Source organism: Cygnus atratus, chromosome Z (assembly GCF_013377495.2).
Source record: "Cygnus atratus isolate AKBS03 ecotype Queensland, Australia chromosome Z, CAtr_DNAZoo_HiC_assembly, whole genome shotgun sequence".
Taxonomy (NCBI): domain Eukaryota; kingdom Metazoa; phylum Chordata; class Aves; order Anseriformes; family Anatidae; genus Cygnus; species Cygnus atratus.
Genome location: NC_066396.1, coordinates 11,237,381 through 11,259,995, shown reverse-complemented (window position 1 = coordinate 11,259,995; position 22,615 = coordinate 11,237,381). Strand labels below are relative to the sequence as shown.

General features: G+C 36.6%; 1 protein-coding gene across 4 annotated transcripts in view; it reads left to right on the top strand.

Moving 5' to 3' along the window:
- ZFR (zinc finger RNA binding protein) overlaps nucleotides 1–21,925 on the top strand; it is a 47,310-nt gene extending 25,385 nt beyond the window's left edge. For all 4 annotated transcript variants that reach the window (XM_050716279.1, XM_035563832.2, XM_035563831.2 and 1 more), the window contains 10 exons: nucleotides 939–1,084; nucleotides 1,472–1,634; nucleotides 3,296–3,501; nucleotides 3,754–3,904; nucleotides 5,363–5,504; nucleotides 10,463–10,560; nucleotides 11,382–11,477; nucleotides 15,269–15,380; nucleotides 15,486–15,583; nucleotides 16,169–21,925. In XM_050716279.1, coding sequence (XP_050572236.1) covers nucleotides 939–1,084; nucleotides 1,472–1,634; nucleotides 3,296–3,501; nucleotides 3,754–3,904; nucleotides 5,363–5,504; nucleotides 10,463–10,560; nucleotides 11,382–11,477; nucleotides 15,269–15,380; nucleotides 15,486–15,583; nucleotides 16,169–16,348 — 1,392 coding nt within the window. In that variant the 3' untranslated portion in view covers nucleotides 16,349–21,925. The remainder of the gene's footprint in view (nucleotides 1–938; nucleotides 1,085–1,471; nucleotides 1,635–3,295; nucleotides 3,502–3,753; nucleotides 3,905–5,362; nucleotides 5,505–10,462; nucleotides 10,561–11,381; nucleotides 11,478–15,268; nucleotides 15,381–15,485; nucleotides 15,584–16,168) is intronic.
- Nucleotides 21,926–22,615: the final 690 nt, after the last annotated feature.

Sequence of the window (22,615 nt, the reverse complement as noted above, 5' to 3'; positions counted from 1 at the left end):
TTATGCTTCTAACTGAAAATCTGTTAGATGACAGCTGACTAATTGCACAATCTTACATTTAAAGAATAGCTAAATACTCTGAGTGAACAGCACACTAAGGAAGGTAGAGAAATGCACTCACCTTCTAGTTGATTTTCTTCAGAGTATAGTCTTCAAAGTAGTAATGCAGACTATGAAACTGCATTTTGATTTTATTTGTTTTTTAAACATTTTGAATGTTGCTTTTGGGAAGTTTTGCAACATTAAAAATATGGTGCAGCATATACAAGCAACAGTAGGTTCTTTTGTGTTGTTTACCATTAATTTCAAACAGTGTAAAAGAACAGTGCTTAATATTTTGGCAGGATAGACCACATAAACCTTTTGTGAAGACATTTGATAAACGAGCATTGGAGCTCTTTTTCCAGTCCTGAATGGAGAGCCACCTGTATTGACATATGGTGTGCATTTTGATTATTATGAAACAATGTAAGAAGAATCTACTGTGGTCTCAGGAGATGTAACTAGCTTGTGTAATCATGAAGGGGATGAAAGAAGAGAATTGCTGGAAAAATGTATTCAGTAACTCATGGCTATACATCTGTATGAGGTACCTTTCAGGAATAGGGTATCAGGAAGCACACAGTAGTTGTGAGGAAATGTTTTTTCAGGCTACAGAACAGTCACCCAGGTACAGAATGAACAGCAAATTACTTGGTGTTTTGTGTAACATTTTAATCTTAAATTACTTTGTTCCTGATGTAGGTAAAGAGGGGATTCGTGCTATTCGTAATACGTTATTTCTTTAAAATACTGGACAGCTACTTTTCTTCAACTACTCATTCACTGTAGTTCTAAAACTGCATTTTACTCCCCTGTTAAATGTTCCAGAAAAAAGTCTGTAATTTTGAGATGACAAGAGGAAAACCAACATTTCATTCATTTTTTTTCTGAACTAGAAAAAAGTAAATCCAGATTTACAAGTAGAAGTAAAACCCAGTATTCGAGCAAGAAAAATTCAAGAAGAAAAGATGAGGAAACAGATGCAGAAAGAAGAATACTGGAGAAGGCGAGAAGAGGAAGAACGCTGGAGGATGGAAATGAGGTAATGCGTTGTTTTATCAATAAATGAGACAAAGCTGCAGTCAGATTAAAACTAACTCTGCTTTTGTAGTTAATTCTTTTAAATGATGTAAGAACTCTGTACTGTCTTGTTTTAAATTAAATTGTCATTAACTCACTGGGGTTTTCATTTGGTAGTGTTGGAGCCCTCTGAGGAGGGCTGTTGGAGCGCTCTGTGGACTTACTCGAATTACTTTGCTATAAACAAACTCACTTTCAAAAAGCCATTCATTTTTATTTAGCCTCTGGAATTCTCTGGTATTTGCACAATTACTAGAAATGAGTTAGTGAGTACATCCAAGAATTCTTTTAGAAAGTTTGGAAGTACTAACAGCTACGTAAAGAGAATTCTTTGTTTGATGCCCTTCAGGCGATATGAAGAGGACATGTACTGGAGGAGAATGGAGGAAGAGCAGCATCACTGGGATGACCGTCGCAGAATACCAGATGGAGGATATCCTCATGGTCCTCCAGGACCTCTAGGCCTGCTGGGAGTTAGGCCAGGAATGCCTCCTCAGCCCCAAGGACCAGCTGTGAGTTTAACTTGAGGGGAAAAAATTAAATCTTACTTACCAGAAGGCACAGTTAAGACCTATAAATTATTCAGTGCTGAGTTTTCTCTGTTGTTTCTTAATAAAGGATTTGGAAAGGTGAAGAAAAAATTACATGCTAATGAAAGTGTGTAAACCTTGTGAAACCTTTCTTCCAAAATAAGTCCACTTACTATGACAATAGGATGCCTCGAAGACAAATACTGATGCTTCTGAAATACAAGTCTTTCCGGATTTGTGTATTACTTTTATTTAATTGCATTATACAACATTATTTTCTTGATCTTTAAAGGTCCCTTCCAACCCAAACCATTCTATGATTCTATAATTGTGGACAAATATATGGGTAAAAAGTGGTTGGATCATCAGTCCCAGAGGATAATGGTTAGTGGTGGGTCCAACTCTCCTTTGAGGTTGGTAACAAGTGGAGTACCACATGGGTTTATCCTGGAATTTGTCTTGTTTAGTACCTTATCAATCATCTGAAAGGTGATGGAGTTAGTGCACCTCATCAGGTTTGCTGCTGACGTGAAACTTAATTGGCTCAGGGTGGGGAGAACAACCTGTACCTTTGAGGATAGGATTTCCATCCAGATGGACTTAAGCGAGCTGGAGGAATAGGCTGGCTGGAAATTTATGCAATTCTGCAAGAACAAATAGCTAGTGCTGCACTTGGGCAGGAGTAACCCATTGCACTGGTGCAGGTTGGGGAGTGACAGGCTGGGTAGCAGAGCTACTGAAGGGAACCTGGGGATCTTAGCAGACAGTAAGTTGAACGTGAGCCAGTAATGTGCCCTGCCAGCAAGGAACACCAACAGCATCCTGATCTGTAATAACAGGACCATAATAAATAGATTATAGGAAGCCATCAGCTTTCATTAGACTCAAACTGCAATACTGCATTCAGTTTAGGGCTTGCTAGTACAAGAAAGACATTGATAAATCATAGCAGGTTCAGTGTGGGGTCACCAGAATGACTGGGGACTGCAACATATGTGCTGTGTGGAGGGATCTTGCCATTTTCAGCCTGGAGAAGAGAGAGCTTCAGTAGGTCCTAAGAGCCTTCTAATGCCTGTGCCTTGGAAAGACAATGGAGTTGGGCTCTTCGTAGTCGTGAGAGAGCAAGATAGAGCCAACTTAAGCTGGCAAGAGAGTTTCGGACTGAATACAGGAAGTACTTTTTCACAGAGATGTTGTGGAGCCTCCATCTTTGGTGTTTTTCAAGGCATGACTGGATAAATCCCTGACCAATGTGATCTATCTTATAGCTGACCGTGGTTTGCACAGGAAGTTGGACTAGAGACCTGCTCAGGCCCCTAGCTATTTGAATTCTTCGTTCTATAACAGCAACTATAGATAGGTAATTTTGCAGCAGTGAATAAGTATGCAAGTATTTCCCGTTTAATAAAAAGACAATAGATACTTATTTTGGGGGAGAGGAGTACTTTGGATCTAGAGATTTCATAATTGGTTTTATTTCGATACAGTTTATCTTTCCTCAAACATGATTGTTTGTGAGCAATATAAGTTGTTAAGGACATCTCAGTTCATGTTTTGTTACATTTCAGTCATTTGAGGTTTGAATATTCTGTGAACTTTGAAATGTTCCCACATTTCAGAAATACATTTTTTTCTCTGTTTAGCCTCTACGCCGCCCTGACTCCTCTGATGACCGCTATGTGATGACCAAACATGCGGCAATATATCCAACAGAGGATGAACTTCAGGCAGTCCAAAAAATTGTTTCTATTACTGAGCGTGCTTTGAAACTTGTTTCTGACAATATGACTGACCATGAAAAAAACAAGAGCAAAGAGGGAGATGATAAAAAAGACAGCAGTAAAGACAGGTATTTTTTTTTTTTTTTGAGAAATTCATCTTTTGTTTCTAAAATCATCTTATGTTTTTCCTTGTACTGTTTTCAGTGCTTCCAGGGATCCTGTTCTCTTCCTGTTTTTATACTGCAAATTTTGATGAGGACTGTGTTCCTCAAGAGCATGTGGAATATTCCTACTTCATTTAATTTTTCTATCTGCAAAACTAGCTTTAAAATTTTAATACTATTTTATAATGCAACTTCTGGCTATAATTTACTTCACAGAGCTCTGAAAGGAGTTTTACGGGTAGGCGTTTTGGCTAAAGGTTTGCTGCTCCGTGGAGACAGAAATGTCAATCTTGTTTTGTTATGTGCTGAGAAGCCTTCAAAGACGTTACTCAGTCGTATTGCTGAAAGTCTTCCCAAACAACTTGCAGTAAGTACAGTTTAGATTCTTTCATCTGATTTTTTTTGTTACTGTTTTAAAAAAAAAAGTGTTCAAGTTATGTCTGCAGGGCTGACTGCTGCATTCCATAGCTCAAATTGAATTTCTTTTGTTTTTCTGGGTGTTTCCGTCTGAATTCAGTGACCACACTGCATGTTTTGCTTTCTGTACATTGTGTTTACAAGTGTCTAGGTGTTTATTCTAGTGGTGTAGTATTAATCATCATTTAATAGACTTCACTTAACTGGAAAATAAAAATGAACAGAAGATGACTTTCTGTTGTCCATTTACCACCAGTGACAGAGGTAATTTGTGCAGTGTTAAAGAAAGCTTACTGCTTGAGGGTCAAAGTTCTCCATTAATGCCAGTCTGTTTCCAGTATGTATGCTTCATAGTTCACAGTTAAATTAACAAATAAAGTCTTGTAGCTTCTTAATACGGTACCATTCTTAAGAGTTACCAAAAAATAAAAAATAAAAAGGCAGTCTTAGACCGTTCAGTGGAACTCATATAAACTATTTGCTATATTCATTTAAGAAATGAGTATTAAGTCTTTAACTCCATCGCTCCTTACTGAAATAAAGCCTGCCCCCCATCATTATAGAAAGGTTGCTTGTGGCATCAGTGTTTCAGTACAGTCTGGTAAATTGCTTAGCAGAATCAGTGGCATGGTAGAAGCATTAGCAGGATCAGATTAATTAGGAAATAGTCTTAGGTCCTGCTCAAAGTAACACAGCAAGAAAAGCTGAAAATTGCAAGTCTTGGTCTGTCTTTGTAGAGAACTGACTTCTAGTTTGTAAAAGGAAATGACAGAGGTGCCAACAGCTTCTTCTTGAGATATTTAGAACTATTGTATCATTAGCAAGATGCAATGCAGAGTAATCACCTTGTAATCCTTAAATTTTGCCATGGTGTTTGTCTTAATCTTTGTTCTCATTTGAAGATGTTGCGACAGCCAACTATAGAATATGCCTAGCAGTACCCAACCTCTAAGTAAGAGCTGGAAGGAGGAGAACCACTGAGGCTTTGTGCTTTTTAAAGACTCATATGTTCAAACAGGAACTATACCCAATTGACATTTCAAGTGGCACTGAGTCTTTTCTTTATTTTAAATGCTGTCAAAGTTTATGTTGCGTAATTTACTTTGCATATGAATTTCCTTTATGGGTAGTTTTGCCTCTTTCTTTTGCATGCCTGGTGACTGCTGTGTATTTTCAGTAATGATTTGATAACAGTATGTAAGTCCACAGATCTATGTGCATCTATATGTTTATATTATATATATATATTTAATTGCATCTACTCTAACTTCTTTGAATACAGAGGTATCTGCTTCATATAATTAATACTGCATTTCTGTCTTTCTGTTAAAAAAGACTAAGTTGAAGTCCATTTTCTTCTCCATACTTTTGTTGGTGCTGATAGAAATCTCTGTTTCCCAATATTTAGGTAATAAGTCCTGAGAAATATGATATCAAGTGTGCAGTCCCAGAAGCAGCAATAATTTTAAATTCATGTGTGGAACCCAAAATGCAAGTTACTATCACGCTGACATCTCCAGTCATTCGGGAGGAGAACATGAGGGATGGAGGTTGGGAAGTTGTTAACGATGTTACTTCTTTCTTATGTATTTTATATGTTTATCTATTCTGCTTAAGATGGCGTTAAGGTCCTGGAAGGTAACATGCTGGCACAACTAATACTGATTGAAACCTTGTTTTTCAACAACCAGTCTCAGCAGACAACAGTTGGTTAAAATAAATGCTTATATGATGCATTTATTTAATTTTTTGAAATTGTAACTTTATGTCCAACCTCAGCTTTCTGGAAAAGGTACAAACCTAAGTATTTTTTCCCCTCTTACAAAATTACTTGGAAAACTAAGTATTTTACAGCGTGTGGCTATAAACTGGCTTTGTAGAGCAGTCTTGCCCTAAGATAAAGATTATATCCTTTTAGAAAATCAAACCATATGGTCTTGGTTTTAAACTGGATCAGTATTACCATCACTTACACTTCCAATTAGCAGTACCACTTAAAATACCCTTGTGTTGGTAATGGTGCTTCTAACTTCAAAAGACAGTGCGATTTTTTCCAGCTCTCTGAGGTTGCTTCTTGGTCTGGAGTGCTTTTTGAGTACGTTTAGGCTCCTGGTATTACAATCAGTCTTCTATCCAACTGGCAAACCCAGACAAGTACAGTAAGAAATGGCTTTGTCGTTGAGCTGAAGCAGAAGGTGGAGCTTATAAATCAATTTACATTTGTGAAGTCCAGTTTCTCTGGTGCCAGCAGTGTTGCTTTAGGGTCTGTTCTATAACACTTTCAAAGCTCCAAAAGCTTTTAAGCCAACAAGCATGATTAATGTCTGCAGTACATTGGTTCTTTTTGTTTACGGGTCAGATAAAATTAACTTTTGTTTCCTTTTAATCCTGTATTTTCATAGTTGAAAGACATGGCAAACAGGGTTCTGGTGATTGACAATGAACCTACAAATAAGAAATCTGAGGTTATCTTAACGCTTCTCATGCAGGTTGAAAAATTGTGTTTGTTTATGTATACATGTGCTTGTGTATATACATATTTATATAAGCCACAGTTTTTTTATTCCATCTCATCATTACATGTCCTCTAAAATACTTGAGGTTTTATACTGTATTAGTAAATGTTCCGTAGCTGTGACTAGTGCATCATAAGCAAACTGGGTTAACAAAGTCATCCTATGTAATCAGAACAAAATCAAGATGCATTCTGTAGTTTGGATGACTTCTGAAGAGTCTTTGAGTGCTTTGTACATGATTTTTAAGCTGTACGTATCATACCTAGCTATAAACGCTTTGTACATGTACTGTCACACCCAACCAATACAACTTGGTTTTTGGCAATCTTAAGTGTCACATGACTTTTGGTTTGTCTGTGCTGATTCAGACTTTGCATATTGCTTAAGTCCTTAAAGAATACTTCCACTTAAAAGTTTTGATTATTAAATTAGATTAATCATTAAAAGAAGTTAACCTTGAACACTATGTTAATTTCTTAGTGTACTGTGCAAAAGTGCAATATTGATTCCTGCCACAATACTCAATTTCAATTGAATTTTTTCAGGCCTAAAATTTTATGATGCGGTCTAAAAATAAATTTCAAATGCCTACAATCAATCCCTTAATTTATGCCTCCTAAAGGAAACAAACCTGTATTTTTGTCTGACCCACACTTGAGTTAAAATGATCGTTGTGAGTTTATTCACTGCTGAATGCAGTACTGCCTCTAGGCAAGCCAAATCAAGTTAGTTTTCTCTTCAAGACACTGAGCAGAATAAAATGGATGTGCAGTAAAGTTCACTCTTGAAACGAGAGAAAATAGAAGACTGAATTGCAAATTATTGCAGCAAAGAAGGCCTTATTATGAAGACTGCTGGTTATTTGCTGCAGAGTTAACAGTATGTGTTTGTGTTTTTTTTTCTTACTGCAGCTTCTCATGCTCTGTGTCTTACAATGGTTTAAAGTTTTCATTTTTTTTTAGCTCGCTTGGGGAGCTAGTGCAGGTGATAAGGAAGGCTTTACCGGAAGAACCAGTTTGAATAAAGATGAGACTGAGACTTGCACGTGGAGTAGAATCGTGTTTGACGTGTAATAATCCCATTACATGATAAAAGGCAAAAAAAAAAAAACCACAGTGTGAAATAAAATTGTTAACCGCATAGCTACTGTTCCTTACAGTGTTGTGCGTTTGACAGTTTCCCAAATCTGATATATTCAAAGTGTTCTAACCCCTGCTGTGGAATCTTTCCTTCAGCAAACAAAGTGTACATATTTATAAACGCATATGTGTGTGCGCGTGTGTTTTTTTTCCATCCTTAGCTAACAGCCCCGGTCCAAAGCCTTCTAGCAGAGGGACTTGATTCCTGTCAGGGGTTGCTGCCAAGACATCGGAAGGATTTTTGACCAAGGTTTTCTAAAGCTCAGTGTCACACCTGCCATACATTATAAAGGAGGGGGTTTGGATGCATAGTCCTAGCATCTCCTGTTACTTTGTGTTTGGCTTTTTTTTTTCTTTTTCGTCTTTGTCTCTCTCTTAGAGTTAAGCAGTGTTCACACTAGTTTTGAAATAGTTGACTGGGTAATATGTATTTCACGTAACAAAACTTAACAAAATTGATATACCTGTTAACTTTTAATGAAGAAGTAGTGTGGACACGGCATGTCTAACTGAAGATTAACCCCTTATATTTAGGCTAGTAATAAATATGTAGGGTGAGAATTCATGCTTGTGTTTTGTAAATTAATTCAGTTTTGTGTGTTAGCTTAACAGGGTGGTAGGTTAGGAGTCTGAATTTAGTTAAATAGTCTTTAAGGGGTTAATCCTAAAATGTGAAACAGATGCAAAAATCCACAGATTAAATATTACAAGAGTTCCCTTATTTTTTTTAAGTCAACATATTCTCAGTTCAATAAGTGCCTCGGCAACTTCTGACTTTCACAGTCTTTTTAAGTTTCAAGGGTATTCATATGATTTCTATTACTAGAGGAACACTGTAGATTGACATTTCCAGCACTAAGTGCACTTCTGTGTGCTTACAATGTAACAATTTTTGATAAAATTATTTTCCAAATTGAAGTTTTAGAGAGCTAGAATTCAAGTAATCAGAGTTTTAAATTACGTAGTGAATTACAGTGCTTGAAATTTGCAGTGTTACCTATTTGCATATTAGTTTTATAAGAATGTAAATAATTGACTCTTTAGGCTACTAGAACAAACAAACCCATATTTTGTTTTAAAATTCTCAACTTTACTTTTCCTCTTTTTTCCTGCTGTGGGTTTTCTCTGGGTGTACCCCTTGTCTCTAATATCTAAGTTGTACCTATTTCATCTATTATCTTACCTGAAACCTTTCTTGTGTAGGTTTGGGTTGGTTTCTTTTTGTTTTGTTCCTTTTTTTTTTTTGTTTGGACTTTTTTGATTTTGTTTTAAATGACACAGTTTAATTGTCTTCATTTGCTCTGTAAATGCTTTTGTTAGTTTCGTATTTCCACTTTAACATGTGGTCCATAAGTTGAGTATCTGTGAGAGAAGATAACCTTGTTTTTCTCAACTTGGTTCTTACTTTAAAATCCTTCTCTTTTTAACCCTGTGCAGAGCAATAAGAATAACATACAAAAATGCCTAAATCCAAATGTAGTACCTTAGATTAAATTCAGTTATAATATTGGAAAGTTGTAGCACCATGCTCGTTTACAGCTTTTTTGCTCTGTGTAGTAAAGAATCCTACTGTTCGTTATGTATTTGTGTATGTGGCAGCTTCAGAGCTGTCTCTGCAGCATCCCTAGGATTTTCTCCATGTTGGGCTGTTTCATAAGTCTCTCTGTTTTTTTAATTCAATTCTCTGACTTACCTAAAGTTATATCTTGCTGCAGTAAACAATATAGTTTCACACAGTCCGTTCCTGTGAAATGAGTGCCATTGAGAGAGGGCTTTTTGTTTCTTCTTATCTGGTATATTACCAGTCATGCTACCATTTTGTTGTTGTTGTTGTTACTAGTCACAATAACCATTTTCATAAATAATAAAATAAAAAAATTACGTGCATCATATGCTTATAATTTTAAGTAACCTGAATATACCATTTCAGATTGGTCAGTGTGGTTCCTGTTGTTGATTAAACCAGTTCCAAAATGGCCTTATGGCCTACTCTATTTAGGTAACAAAGCAGTCAGCTTGGTAACTTAATTAAACCCTTTTCTAAATATTTAATATACAAGATCTTCTACATTTTCTTTCAGACATTCCGCTTTTGTTTTTTAAACTATTCCTTACTTTTCTTATTTCCTGCTGTATCGTAATTAAAGCAGTCCCCTTTCAGATCTTTCTTTACATCCGAAGTTATATTGGAGCACATGTATTATGGGTTGAAGAATTTAAATGAGTAAGAGAGGTTAGGTACTAGAAGGTAGTGGAACTCTGTAATAGTGAAGAGCATTTCAGATTCCTTTAATTAGCTTTTAAAGCAAAAATCATTTCATACCAAGGTTAAGGTATAGTAAAAATAACATCACTACTAAACGTCTAGTGCTTTTGAGATGTGTTATAATTCTTTTGAGGACTAGGTCCCAAATAACAGATGACAGTTAAAACATACAAGAAACTGAGATTAAATGTTACTACTTGGTTAAAGTGGATTTTTGTGTTCCTTCTGTCTTGTGTGTTCTCTGTGCTGGTGCACTGTGTCCAACCATCCTTCCTTCAGTATTTAATTTTAGGGGATACGTATTTTTCCAGTGGTAGCTTAAATAAAGAAGTGCTAAGCATTGCATAATCTGCAATGCGTTTGAAAATAACCTGAGAGCTAAATGAAGTTTATTATGCTCTTGATCTTCATGCTGGGTTGGTGCCCTAATCCTAATTGAATACCTTTTATGGAACATTTACACTTGTTTTTCAAGGGTTTAAACTTCAAATGGCATGTGTGACATTGAAGCTACTTTAAGGAAGTGTCTTGCTCACCTGGTCAAACACCCATTCCTCACTGCATTTTGCCAATTCAATCCATTTTAGATGTAACCTCGGGTATGGTGAAAGACCCACCGGACGTCTTGGACAGGCAAAAATGCCTTGACGCTCTGGCTGCTCTACGCCACGCTAAGTGGTTCCAGGTTCGGAACATCATTTTACTTTCTTCTTGTAGCCTTATGAGAGATTAGTTCAGTTGCGATATAAATGTTTAATTGTGTGAAAACACTCAGCGTTGTTCATGCTAATAATACTTACTATTTTTCTGGTCCCTAAATTTAAATGTAGAAAGTTGAGTATGGAGGAACTGCTTTATGCAGTTATTGCTCATTTGACATGATTTTTTTTTCTGGTCATTGAGAAGGCGATGTTGAAAGTTTGACTCGCTTGGGGTGATCATATGTTGTATATTTGTTATATATTCCATAAGGCTGCAGAGTAACTTTGCTTTAAATAATGGAATATGTGTTTAAAGCTTTGTGTTTAGATTTAAGACTTTTTTTTCCTATTTCTTTAAGTGCATTAAGTGTAGGGAATGAAAGGTGAGAAGCAACTGTTTGGTTTAGTGACTTTGCATTCTGGCAAAGGCACAATAAAGAAACCAAACAGATTCCCTTGACCTTTCAGTCTCTATACCTACTTCTTAGACCTTTACTTTATCCTTTTTATTTCTAATTTAGAAAGATACTGTATTTATTGTTACAAGTGAACATAGGTCAAAGTGTACAGGGGATCAAGAAATGTTATTCTTGTATAACCTGTGCACTTTGACTTTTACAAGCTTAAATTACTAACCCTGTATAAAATACTGCTGTAAATGGCAGCTCATGGAATAAACTTGTAGAATGATTTGTTTCAATCTTGTATCTGAGCTTCCATTGAACAGTGGTGTTTTAGTCTTTCAACAAGGCCTATTTGCTGTAGGTTCTGGGATTGATTAATTTGATTTTGTATTGCTCTCAAGGCTAGAGCTAATGGTCTGCAGTCCTGTGTGATTATCATACGTATTCTTCGTGACCTCTGTCAGCGTGTTCCAACTTGGTCTGATTTTCCAAGCTGGGTGAGTAATACTCTTCCTGAATGAGTCTTTTCAATGCACATGGTGCTACAAGTAGGGCACTGGAAAGTGTTACTGCAATTAAGTGTAGACCTCTTCAAAAAGTAGTATGGTTTTTGTGCTTGTATTTACAGGGAATATAAAGAGTGCCTCTAAAAACTTAATTTTCTGAAGTTTAGTCATTTGGAGCTGGAATTTTTCCAAAGGAATTTTCTTGTTCTTTGGAATTCTTTGTGCTTAGCATCCTTTTTCTAGATTTTAGGTGTTGTTTGTTTATTTTAACTGTATATAAAGAAGTCTGTTTGTTTTGTTTTGTTTTGTTTTGTTTTACCACCCAGTGGTGGTTAGAAATTCCTTGGGTTTTTACTGAAACTGATTTAAAGTGATGTCAGCTATGCCCAGGTACCTCTGTGATAACAGAAAGGTCACTTTAAAGAACAAATCACAGTAATTCCTTTGATTGTTAATGTGACCCTTCTCCAAGATGAAATACCACAGTACTAGTCAGTGAATGTGTCAAAATTAGCATCGTTAATCATTGTCACTTAGAAAAAGATCTCTAGGTTGAAACCATTTACTTCTGATAATTCCTGCAGCTGAGCATTCTTGTAGCATTGCTTTTGCATTGATTATTTTAAAAGATGCTCTACAGGAGTGCAATTTGTTTTCCAGTCTATGGACCAGCCAAAATTAATCTGAGAGAAAATTTCTGAAATGTATGTAGGTAAACTGACTGTTTTGTTTCACAAACCAAATCGTGTTGCATTATACTGCTTCCCAATATAAACTTTTCAGTTTTCACAAGAAGAGCACTAACATTGACAAGAGAGTTTCAGTGGTTGGCATTCTTTGCATGAAAAATGTGTTAGACTTGCAGACAATTCTATTAAATTAATTCTGATAGTGTTGATTGTTTCTGAGAAAATGTAGGAAAAGTTACATGTGTTTTTTAAGTGTGAGTAATAATATATAGATATCCAGCCAGTTTCTATGCTACGTGTCTGAAAGGTACACTGTATAAATATAGCATAAAAAAGCTAGAAAATTATGTAACTGTCCTCCTAATTATCACTGTGATGCTGAGTTGCCAAAGAATAAATCCTGGTGTGCCTGCAGAAAAGCACCCTTACAGCTGTTGCAACACGTGTGAAGGTGAAGAAGAAGGAATGTTGTTTCTTCTTTGTCACGTTGTCTGTTCTAAGGCACATCTAAAAGGAAGAGAGGTGTGTGTGAAGCCTAGCTGCATCTTAATTCTCTACAAGAGTGTTCCCTGGTTTTCTGAATTGATTTTTGACAATGCTGGGATGCATTGTCAAAATGTCAGTGATGTGGACCAGCACTGAAGTCTGTGTAGTCAGTAATTGCTCTAGCCTATTGGCAAAGTCTTACTGACAAAGCAGTTACAGAATGAAAAATTGTGATTTTAAATATCTGTAATTTCTGCTGGTCACAGGTGGAATTTCACAGATCGAAGAAACACACATATTTTTCTGAATACAGAACTTGTCCTGACGTGTGTGCTAGAAGCCTGTTACAAGTTAAGGAGTTTTTCAAAAAGAGCCTAAGTGTTTCTAATAATAGAAAATCTTAGGAAGTTTAAACACAGACATTTGTAGTACCCTCCTTATTTACCTAAAAATAAAAACTAAATTGGAAGAATTTTGTCAATTTCCTACAAGTTAGAAGGAATGACTGTTCAAGGTTGATTTTACAGACTTGAAATCCAGGACCTCACATGCACACGAACACTAGGGCGTTGTCCTGAGCTTTTTGGTTGCAAAACAATGAATAAATGCAAAAATGTGTTTTTTGTTGTTGTTGTTGTTTTTTGTTGTTGTTTTGTTTTTTTAATTTACTGATGTGTTTTGCTTCATACCTGAAAACAGCTAAGTTACTGTTGATAGAACTCCAAAGCTCGGTCCTGAGTGATATAGTGGAACTATGGAAATGCCTCGCTCAGGAATTGAAATTTATCAGTTAAATGGAGCTAAAATGGAAAGGAATGAACACCCTTAATGAAGAATTGTAATCAACACTGACTATAATTAGTTGCATGCATCAGAATATGCATTTACCCTTAGAAAGTGAAAATAAAAGGCAACGTTTGAAACAGTGTAAACTCAGAGGAAGGGAAAAAAAAGACATTGTTTGAAAATGATACTTGCAAATGAAGTGGTACTGAAACATCTGTTCAGTGCTGGAAAAGCTAAGGAAAGCTATTCCTTACTATTGCAAATCTTTTTAACAGTTTTCTGAAAAAAAAAGCCTGTAATAAAAAGAAGCAATGGAAATGGTCACAGAGGAAAAAAAAAGAGTATTTAAAATACACCTTTTAAAACAATCATTTAAACAATTTTTGATGTGTAAATTTTTGAAAATCTGTTGATCAATAAGATTTTTTTAAACTTGTTTAACATTTGAGTTAGTGTTAGCCTACATCCAGAAAAAGATTTGCTGTGAACTTCAGTTTTGTTAAACTGAGGAATTAGTAGCAATTTAGATTAAACTTAAAAAGATCATTAAACTTAAAAAGACCATTAAAAAGACCATTATTTTTTTTAATGATTTGAGTTTCTGTGTTCTTATAGGAAAAAAAATAAATTTTTGTCATATTCTGTTACTCTCATTAGATACATTGTGTGCTGTTTATTCATCTGGCTGCCAGGTTTAGATAACCCATCATTTTTCAAGCATTCTCAAAAAATTGTTGGACAAATAGGCTACGTGCATATGTACATTACTACTGTATAAATTTCTAAAAGACTTTTGGGCAATCTGTGATGAGAAGAGGCATGTCCACATTGGTACGCAATGTTAATCTTGCACCAGCTTTCTTTTATTCACTTTTACAAAATATGCATTTTTTTTTCTATTTTAACTGAAATTGTTCTGTGATGTGTTATGTTCTTCAAAATTTCTACATCAAAAGTTGTTGAGTGAACCTAATAAGGCTCAACAAGTCCAAGTGCAGGGTGCTGCACCTGGGTCAGGGCAATCCCAGACATGAGCACAGACTGGCAGAAGAACCCACTGAGAGCAGCCCTGCAGAGAAGGACTTGGGGGCTCTGGTGGACAAAAGCTCGACATGAGCCAGCAGTGTGTGCCTGCAGCCCAGAAGGCCAACTGCGTCCTGGGCTGCACCAACAGAGGGGTGGGCAGCAGGTGGAGGGAGGGGATTGTGCCCCTCTGCTCTGCCCTTGTGAGGCCCCACCTGGAGTGCTGCGTCCAGGGCTGGGGCCCCCAGCACGAGAAGGACATGGGGCTGTTAGAGCGGGTCCAGAGGAGGGCCACGTAGATGCTCAGAGGGCTGGTGCAGCTCTCCAATGAAGAAAGGCTGAGAGAGCTGGGGCTGTTCAGCCTAAAGAAGAGAAGGCTCCAGAGTGACCTTATTGCAGCTTTTCAGTACTTAAAAGGGGCTTACAAAAAAGATAGCAACTTTTTGCTTAGTCAGATAATGACAGGACAAAGGGAATGGTTTTAAACTAAAAGAGGGGAGATTTAGATTAGAGGTCAGGAGGAAATTCTTCACTCACAGGGAGGTGAAGCACTGGAACAGGTTGCCCAGAGAGGCTGTGGATGGCCCATCCCTGGAAGTGTTCAAGACCAGGTTGGACGGGGCCCTGAGCAACCTGATCTAGTGGGTGGCATTCCTGCCCATGGCAGGGTGGTAGCAAGTAAATGATCCTTCCAACGCAAGCCATTCTATGAAAAGTTCTGTATAGAACAAGAGTAGCAGCTTTTTTTCTGTTTCAATCAGTCTTCTTCATTAGCTGGTTTTCTTATTGTTGTTACAGGCTATGGAGTTGCTTGTAGAAAAAGCAATCAGCAGTGCTACTGGACCACAGAGTCCTGGGGATGCACTTAGAAGAGTTTTTGAGTGTATATCTTCAGGAATCATCCTTAAAGGCAAGTTGAATTTGATCAATGTACTTAATACTGAAGTAATATAAAATATATAGTCTTGGTCAAAATAAGGTAGAGATGTGCTACTAATAAGCCTAACCATTCTAGGTGGTCCTGGCCTTCTGGACCCTTGTGAAAAAGACCCTTTTGATACACTTGCTGTAATGACAGATCAGCAACGAGAAGATATTACTTCAAGTGCACAGGTAAGGGAAAGTATGTGTAACATTACTAAAAATGAAGGCATTTGTTATTTGTTTTTGAATGAGGCTATGTGTACATGAATTTTCCTTTCTTATAAGAACATAGTCCAGTGTTTTAGATGATGATCCTGAAGCTAGGCAATGAAAATGTCACAGGAGAGGATGCGGAGCAGTATTGTGTTTTGCACTAAAGTAAATGTGACAAGTTTGGAGCACTCCTTTCTATATATGACCATAAGGATGCTCTGTCTGCAGCAGTATTCAGTTAGATTTAAAATGATGTTGGAACTTAAGATCATATAAATAATTTTGTTTAAATTTAAATATTTATCTGTTTATAGTAATGACCACTCACACTTAACAGCTGAATAGCTCACTGACTATGTTGAAGTTGAGATGCTGGATTTTGTACAGAGGCAACAAATGTGACGTGCATATATTAATTACTCTGTTGACATTGTGGGAAGCAAAAGGATGATAGTGAGAGCTAAGGATGATATTATCTTACAGTTTCTTCATTGTTTGACAAAGTACTCAAAACTGACATCTATTTCTAACTGAAATGTCCTCTTTCTATCCTTTTTATAGTTTGCATTGAGACTCCTTGCATTCCGTCAGATACACAAAGTTTTAGGAATGGATCCATTACCACAGATGAATCAACGCTTCAACATCCATAACAATCGTAAAAGGAGAAGGGACAGTGATGGGGTTGATGGATTTGAAGCAGAGGGAAAAAAAGACAAAAAAGATTATGATAACTTTTAAAAAAAGTTTGTCATTTTATTCTAGGATTGAAGGTGATAAAAAGTCCATTTGTTGCCTTGCTTTTACTTCATTCATAATAATGTCTGTTTAAAACATCCAAAACCACCTCGGGAATTAGATTTGGAAGAGAACAACGTAGCTCTTCTGTGAGATTCTGAACATTGTAATGGATGTGCCGTATCAGACAAATTATGGATGGAAAGACTACAAATGGAAACTCTGTCATTGGGGAAAAAAATAGTTCGAGGTTTTTACCCTCATTGCATTTTCTTTAAATGTGTTGCTAACTTCAGTAAATTTTCTTTTTTTGTCCTTTTTTTTATTAACAAGTGCGTTGTCTTATCTCGACTGTATTTAATGCAGCGTTTGTGCTTCTGTTGGTATGTGTATTTTGACATTTTATTTAGAAGTTTTTTTGTTTGCCCTTGACACTAGTTGTATAAGTTACTTTGTGTTAGATAGTATAAACTGTTCCTCTCCCCATTAATATTTCACATAACTTTTTTTTTTGTAAAGTGAGACTGCAGGATTGGTTTTTTTTTCCTAAATGTGAAGGGGTTACAACACAATTATCCTGCCATTTGAGTGCTCAGAATTAAATGTTTTTGCCAATCTTGTGGCATTTGTCTTCTTAGTGTGATATAACAGTGTAATTAAGACAAATTTGTGTTAATCTAATCAAGTTTGCCGTTAGTTGTGCATTAGCAGTATAAAAGCTAATATATACAGTATGGTCTTGCAACAGTTTTAAAGCAGCTGCATAATTGATCAAAGTTTTGCATGATGTTTTTGTTTTTGATAGAAGGGCTTTTAAAACTATAATTTTAGATTAAATGCGTAGTTCTTCGTATGATTGACTTTGTGACATAGCAAGGCCAAAAAATAACTTTCTGAATTTCTTTTCTCAACATATAAGCAGAAGCGGGCATTTCCCATTTGGACAAAGTTAGTCATTCTTTTCAAACAACTTTGTCAATATGATATTAATGCCTCTCAGCCCTTAAAAAATAAATGTTTGTCATATCAGTGCCTGTGAGGTTATTCCTTATAGCTATTCCTGTATAAAATTTCTGTGATTTTTTTCAATAATTCAAATTTTAAAAGTGAAGTATTACTAAGTGAAGGTTATCAAAGTAAAAACCCAGAAAATTATTTGATGTGGCCATAGTGTATGCTTATGTCTCTTTCAAAAAGCTAAATATAGCAGTGGTGTAAGTAAAGTTACATCATACTGTTGATGTATGCTCTGGTACACAGGTGTGATTTATTGTCACAGCACTACAGTGGAATACTCGAATAAAAACTAAAATTTATTAAATGACTTAAATTCATTATACACTGGAAACTGAAGTTTCAATTACTCTGTTCAATGTGTATTATGCTTTGTTGCAAACCCATAAAACACACAGATAACATAGACTAACATTCCGGTATCTAATCACTGGCTGTATGAGAGTATCAGGCATCACAAATATCATTTGTTGTTTCTGATACAGTTTATTAAAAAAAAAACATTTTGTTCCAGTTTGTGGTTGAATTTATCTTTGACCTTTTTAAATAAAATAAGTTTTGGAGTAGGGGGATACTTTTGTCTTGCAACACCCACTGCTAACAGCATGGGTCTATGGAATGCAAATAAAATATTTTAGAAAATAGAAGCAGTCTTGAAGAAAAATGTTAATACAGTGTTCTTCAAGTATCAGAGTGCAATTTTAAAAGGAGTGAGTATTAGTGGTGAGCAAATAAAGAGAAAACATTCTCATTGTAAGAAAGATTTCTTAAATAATTTCAGTATCAGAAATACAATAATTAGTGTGTGCTTTAAAATTCCTGTTAAAAAAAAAAATTACACTAGTTTCTGTTGTCCAGCCTTGAGGCATAACTTCCAAGTATGTGCTTGTTCTTAGTCTTTTTTTTTTCTTTTTTTTTTTTTTTTTTTTCTTTTTTTTTTTAAGAGGAGGATGTCTTGGTGCCATGGTGTCTAGTTAGCCATTACTATTTATTTTGAAAGCTACAGGTGCTATTCGTGTGGCTAGTTCAACTCCATACCAAAGTTTCTTTCCTCATAAAGCTAAAACTTGTCTATTCAGGCATGGGACCCTCAACTTTAGGATTAAAAAGGTCAAAGATGTATTTTGGATTTCCTGTATTTTTGTTCTGCTGGCTTTTATCTCTTAACCAGTTTCTGGATCTTTTGAAATATTGTATACTTAAAGTGATTCCACATTAAATATGAAGCTGTGACCATGATTTTTGCGCTGTGTGGTGAAGAGTGAATTTCGTTTTTTTGCTGTTTTTCCTCCCCATTTTAATGGGCTTTTTTAACTAGGTAACTCCTGGCTCTGGCAAAACTAAGAATGGAAAAACAACATTTTAAAATGTACAGAGATAGTTTTGACTTCTAAGTATTACATTGTGTGCTTAGGGAGACAAAACTTCCATTCTCTTTCTTTCTTTTCTCTGAAGGCTGTAAGCCAAAGAGTTTTCTAGCCAAAAAGGCTACAAATTAAATTTCTTCTGATAGATTATTTTGTAAATCTTCTAAAGAGTTTTTCGTTATTTTTTATTCAGCGTGGGATTTCTCAGACCTTTTCAAATGAAACAGATAACAAATCTTCTGGGGGTGGGGAAGAAATCCAAGGAGTGTCATCTGTAGTATAGTGTTACCACAAAGGTTCTCACAACCAAATAAAAATCAGGCTTAATTCTGTAAGTAGCTGTTAATTTATATTCACCCATTTTGTACCATTTTCTCATTTGGATTTATGAAAATTGCAATTGTACATATATGTTCATAGTACTGTTTCCAGTTGTTCGTTGGACTGCTTTCTGATGTTTACCTTCTGCATTTTAAGAAATGCTACCCTAATAATACTTGGCAAGTTTAAAGTTACTAACAGGGTATAGTGTTCATGATTTTTCATAGCTACCAGATTGGCAGCAGGGGATTTTTATCCTACACAGTGCGTACTTTCCCACTTAATGTTGCCTTAACATAACAGCATTAGAAATGGTCATCTAATTAATACAATTATTTTCTTAAACTGCTTTGCAAATCCATGTCTATTAATATTTATTCTGAAGCCAGTGGTTAATTGAAGGACAGTTTAAAGCCTCACAGCTTTTAGAGGCTCAGCGTAGCTTGCATGTGTTCAAGTACATTCTACATCAATCCTATTTCAAGTTGATGTCCTAAAATCCAAAGACACATAGAAGGTATCAAGAAATATCTGTTAATTTTTGAAGTTTCCTACATTTGAAAATGTTAAGTTTGCAGAATGGAGTAGCTGACAAAGAGAAAACAAATCACTTATTCTACAGCAGAAGGTTACTTCATCATTAAAAAGGAGATTAAAAGTCTTGTTTCTACATGATTCATAAATGTTGCTCCTTACAAAAGCCTTTTTTCTTTCCTCTTCTGCATGCTGTGTCATGTTTACATCAATTGTATGCATATGATTAGGAAGCTCTGTCCAGAATATGAGATACCTTTGTCACAGATTTAACTGCAGGCATATGTTTAGATTTATCAGTAATTTGCTGGTTGTGCAAGTTAACGGTTTGCTATTAGGACAGGAAGCTGAGCTGTATTGCTGACAGTGCAAGTCAGAACGTTATGAGAGAGGTTAAGATGCCTGAACACAAGGGTTTAGTGCCATTTTATGTGCTCCTAGGATATGTGGTGCTGCAAAAGGGGACAGGTTTTGCAGAAGTCTGACTGTATCAGCCAGCCCTGTATGTATATTTCAGTATGTAACATCTAAAATGGCATTGTTTAGCTATGTATTGCACCATGTATTCATTTCCATGTTATAAAAGCGTTGGTATTTTTACCTTTTTAGAGTTCGTGCCAGTGTGGTCCAGAGCATTGCCAGTATAGTCACATGAAATAGCTACACCGAGGTTGGATAATCATGGAGAAAGCACTGGCATTAGCAATGCTGTGTGCTTGTCACAGAAGGAGGGGAAGCTCAAATGCCTGTGATAATTAAATACCATCCCAGTTTCTCCCAGTAATGATGATCGTTTTTTAAAGCATCTGTTTTGTGATTTACTTCTGCCCAAGGTTTTAAGAATATGTAGGAATCATGGTCTACAGCTCCCTCACAAGGGGAGCGGAGGGGCAGGCGCTGAGCTCTGCTCTCTGGGGGCAGCGACAGGACCCAAGGGAACGGCATGGAGCTGGGACAGGGGAGGGTCAGGCTGGGTGTTAGGGAAAGGTTCTGCTCCCAGAGGGTGCTCGGGCACTGGGACAGGCTGCCCACAGCAGTGGTCATGGTACTGAGCTCAAAAAGCATTTGGACAACGCTCTCAGATGCATGGTCTGATTTTTGGGTGGTCCTGTGTGCAGCCAGGATATGGACTTGGTGATCCTTGTGGGTTCCTTCCAACTTGGGGTATTGTGGGATTCTATGAATCATTTACTTGACATTTTTTTCTTTCCAAGCTATTTTAGTAAATTTTTAAACATACAATGGCTGACTTGGTTGGATTGTGTTCTTACTGCTTAAATGGAGTAAGAAAGCTGCTCTGCCAGCACAAGACAAAACAATCGTTTCTAATCATTTACAAGAAACATTTATCACCCATATAAATATTTAACCTGTACAAACGTGCACGTTAATTTTCCTGTTTCTTATATTGAGCAATCAGCGTTCCGTGGCCACGTCTCAAGAATGTCACCCAACAGTCTTTTTCCAGTCCCAAATGTATTGTTTCTGATAATGTAGCTTATTTCAAGTTCATTATGATTTTGGTGCCATTTTGCAGAAACAAGGACGTACACATATTAGCAGGAAAGATAAGTAGGATTTTAATGAATTATAAGAAGAAAGGGAAAAGAAACTGAGTAAAACAGTATCAGAACAGAACTTGTTAAAGGGGTCCAATTGAAGAAATAAAATGAGGAAGGCTCTTTGCTGGAGAACTACCGATGAAAGCTAAATGAAAAATTGAAGAAAAGTGATGTCAAGTCATAAAACAGATGACTACAAATACAAATAGTGCAGGAACATGAAGAGAAAGGCTCTGTCTCATGCAGAGAGAAGGGCCAGTGCAGTTATGTGATTTGCCACCCATGCCAACTACTGCAGTGCTCCACTAAAGCATAAAAGACAAAAAGTGCCAGATTGTTGAGGAGGTTGAGAATGAAATGGTTTAAGCTGGTTACTGCTCATGTGCTAGGACGAAAAGGGAAAGGGAAGATGAAGAGAAGGGACTGACCTTTAATGCATCCATCTTAGTTAGCAGGCAAAGCTGTACATCTGGCATTCCTGCCTTGTTCTGCTACGTTTGAGTGAAGGGAGAGTCTGTAAGCAGTGCTTAAAAAAAAATAATCTAAAATCAGGATGCTGCACAGCCAAAAAAAAAAAATGCAATTTTATGCAGGAAATCAACCGCCTCAGCTGGGCAGATGCTTGAAACGTGTCCGGGTGCTCTGAACAGCAGAGAGCGCTCTTGTCATTAGCAGCAGCTGCCATCTGGAAGGGGACAGTTGATTTTCACATCGCTGTGACAAGCACGAGGCAAAAACTGATCTTTCAGCTACTCCGGTGTTCCTCTCTATTGAGAAAAGGTGCACTTAAAAAAAAAAAAAGAAAAGAAAAGAAAAAAAGGCCAAAAAACACCCTCGGTGCATCAAAGTTGCCATGGCAGCAAAATGCAATATAAAATCACTGCTAGAGCATAAGAAGAGATCAGTGGTTAGAAGCCCAGGCAGGACTATCTCATGAACAAATTAGAAGTAAATACTTTCTGAGGTGAAGAAATTAAACATTTCAGTGAGTAGGTTTGGGAGAAGAGAGATTCATCTTGTTGACAGTCACTTTGGATCTGCAAAGAAGAAATGAGCTCTAGAAGTTTTCCCAGGTAAAGAAAGATTCATACTGACAAAGAGGTTATAGAGGAAGACTTGAGAAAATGTGTGTCAGAAGAATCTGTCTTGCAAGTCATTTGGAACAGGAAGAGAGGCATTTTAGATGTAATTCCTGTATGAGGAGACAGCATATTTTTGCATTCTTGCAGCCATTTCTCAAGAAACGTCTTGCAGCTGTGTTTGTTGTCTGCCTCTCGTGCTGTCAGGGTTGAATTCAGGATAATGGATTCAGGATAAGCATTCCTCATATGGCAGTGGTAAATCATAAGCCAGGATTCTGGATGCCTCAACTAATGTTCCCAGCATGCTCTCCATTATATCCAAAGGCATAAGATGTGCCAGTTCACAAGCTGCACAACTGATTCAGAACTCGTATGACAAGAGCAGCCAGA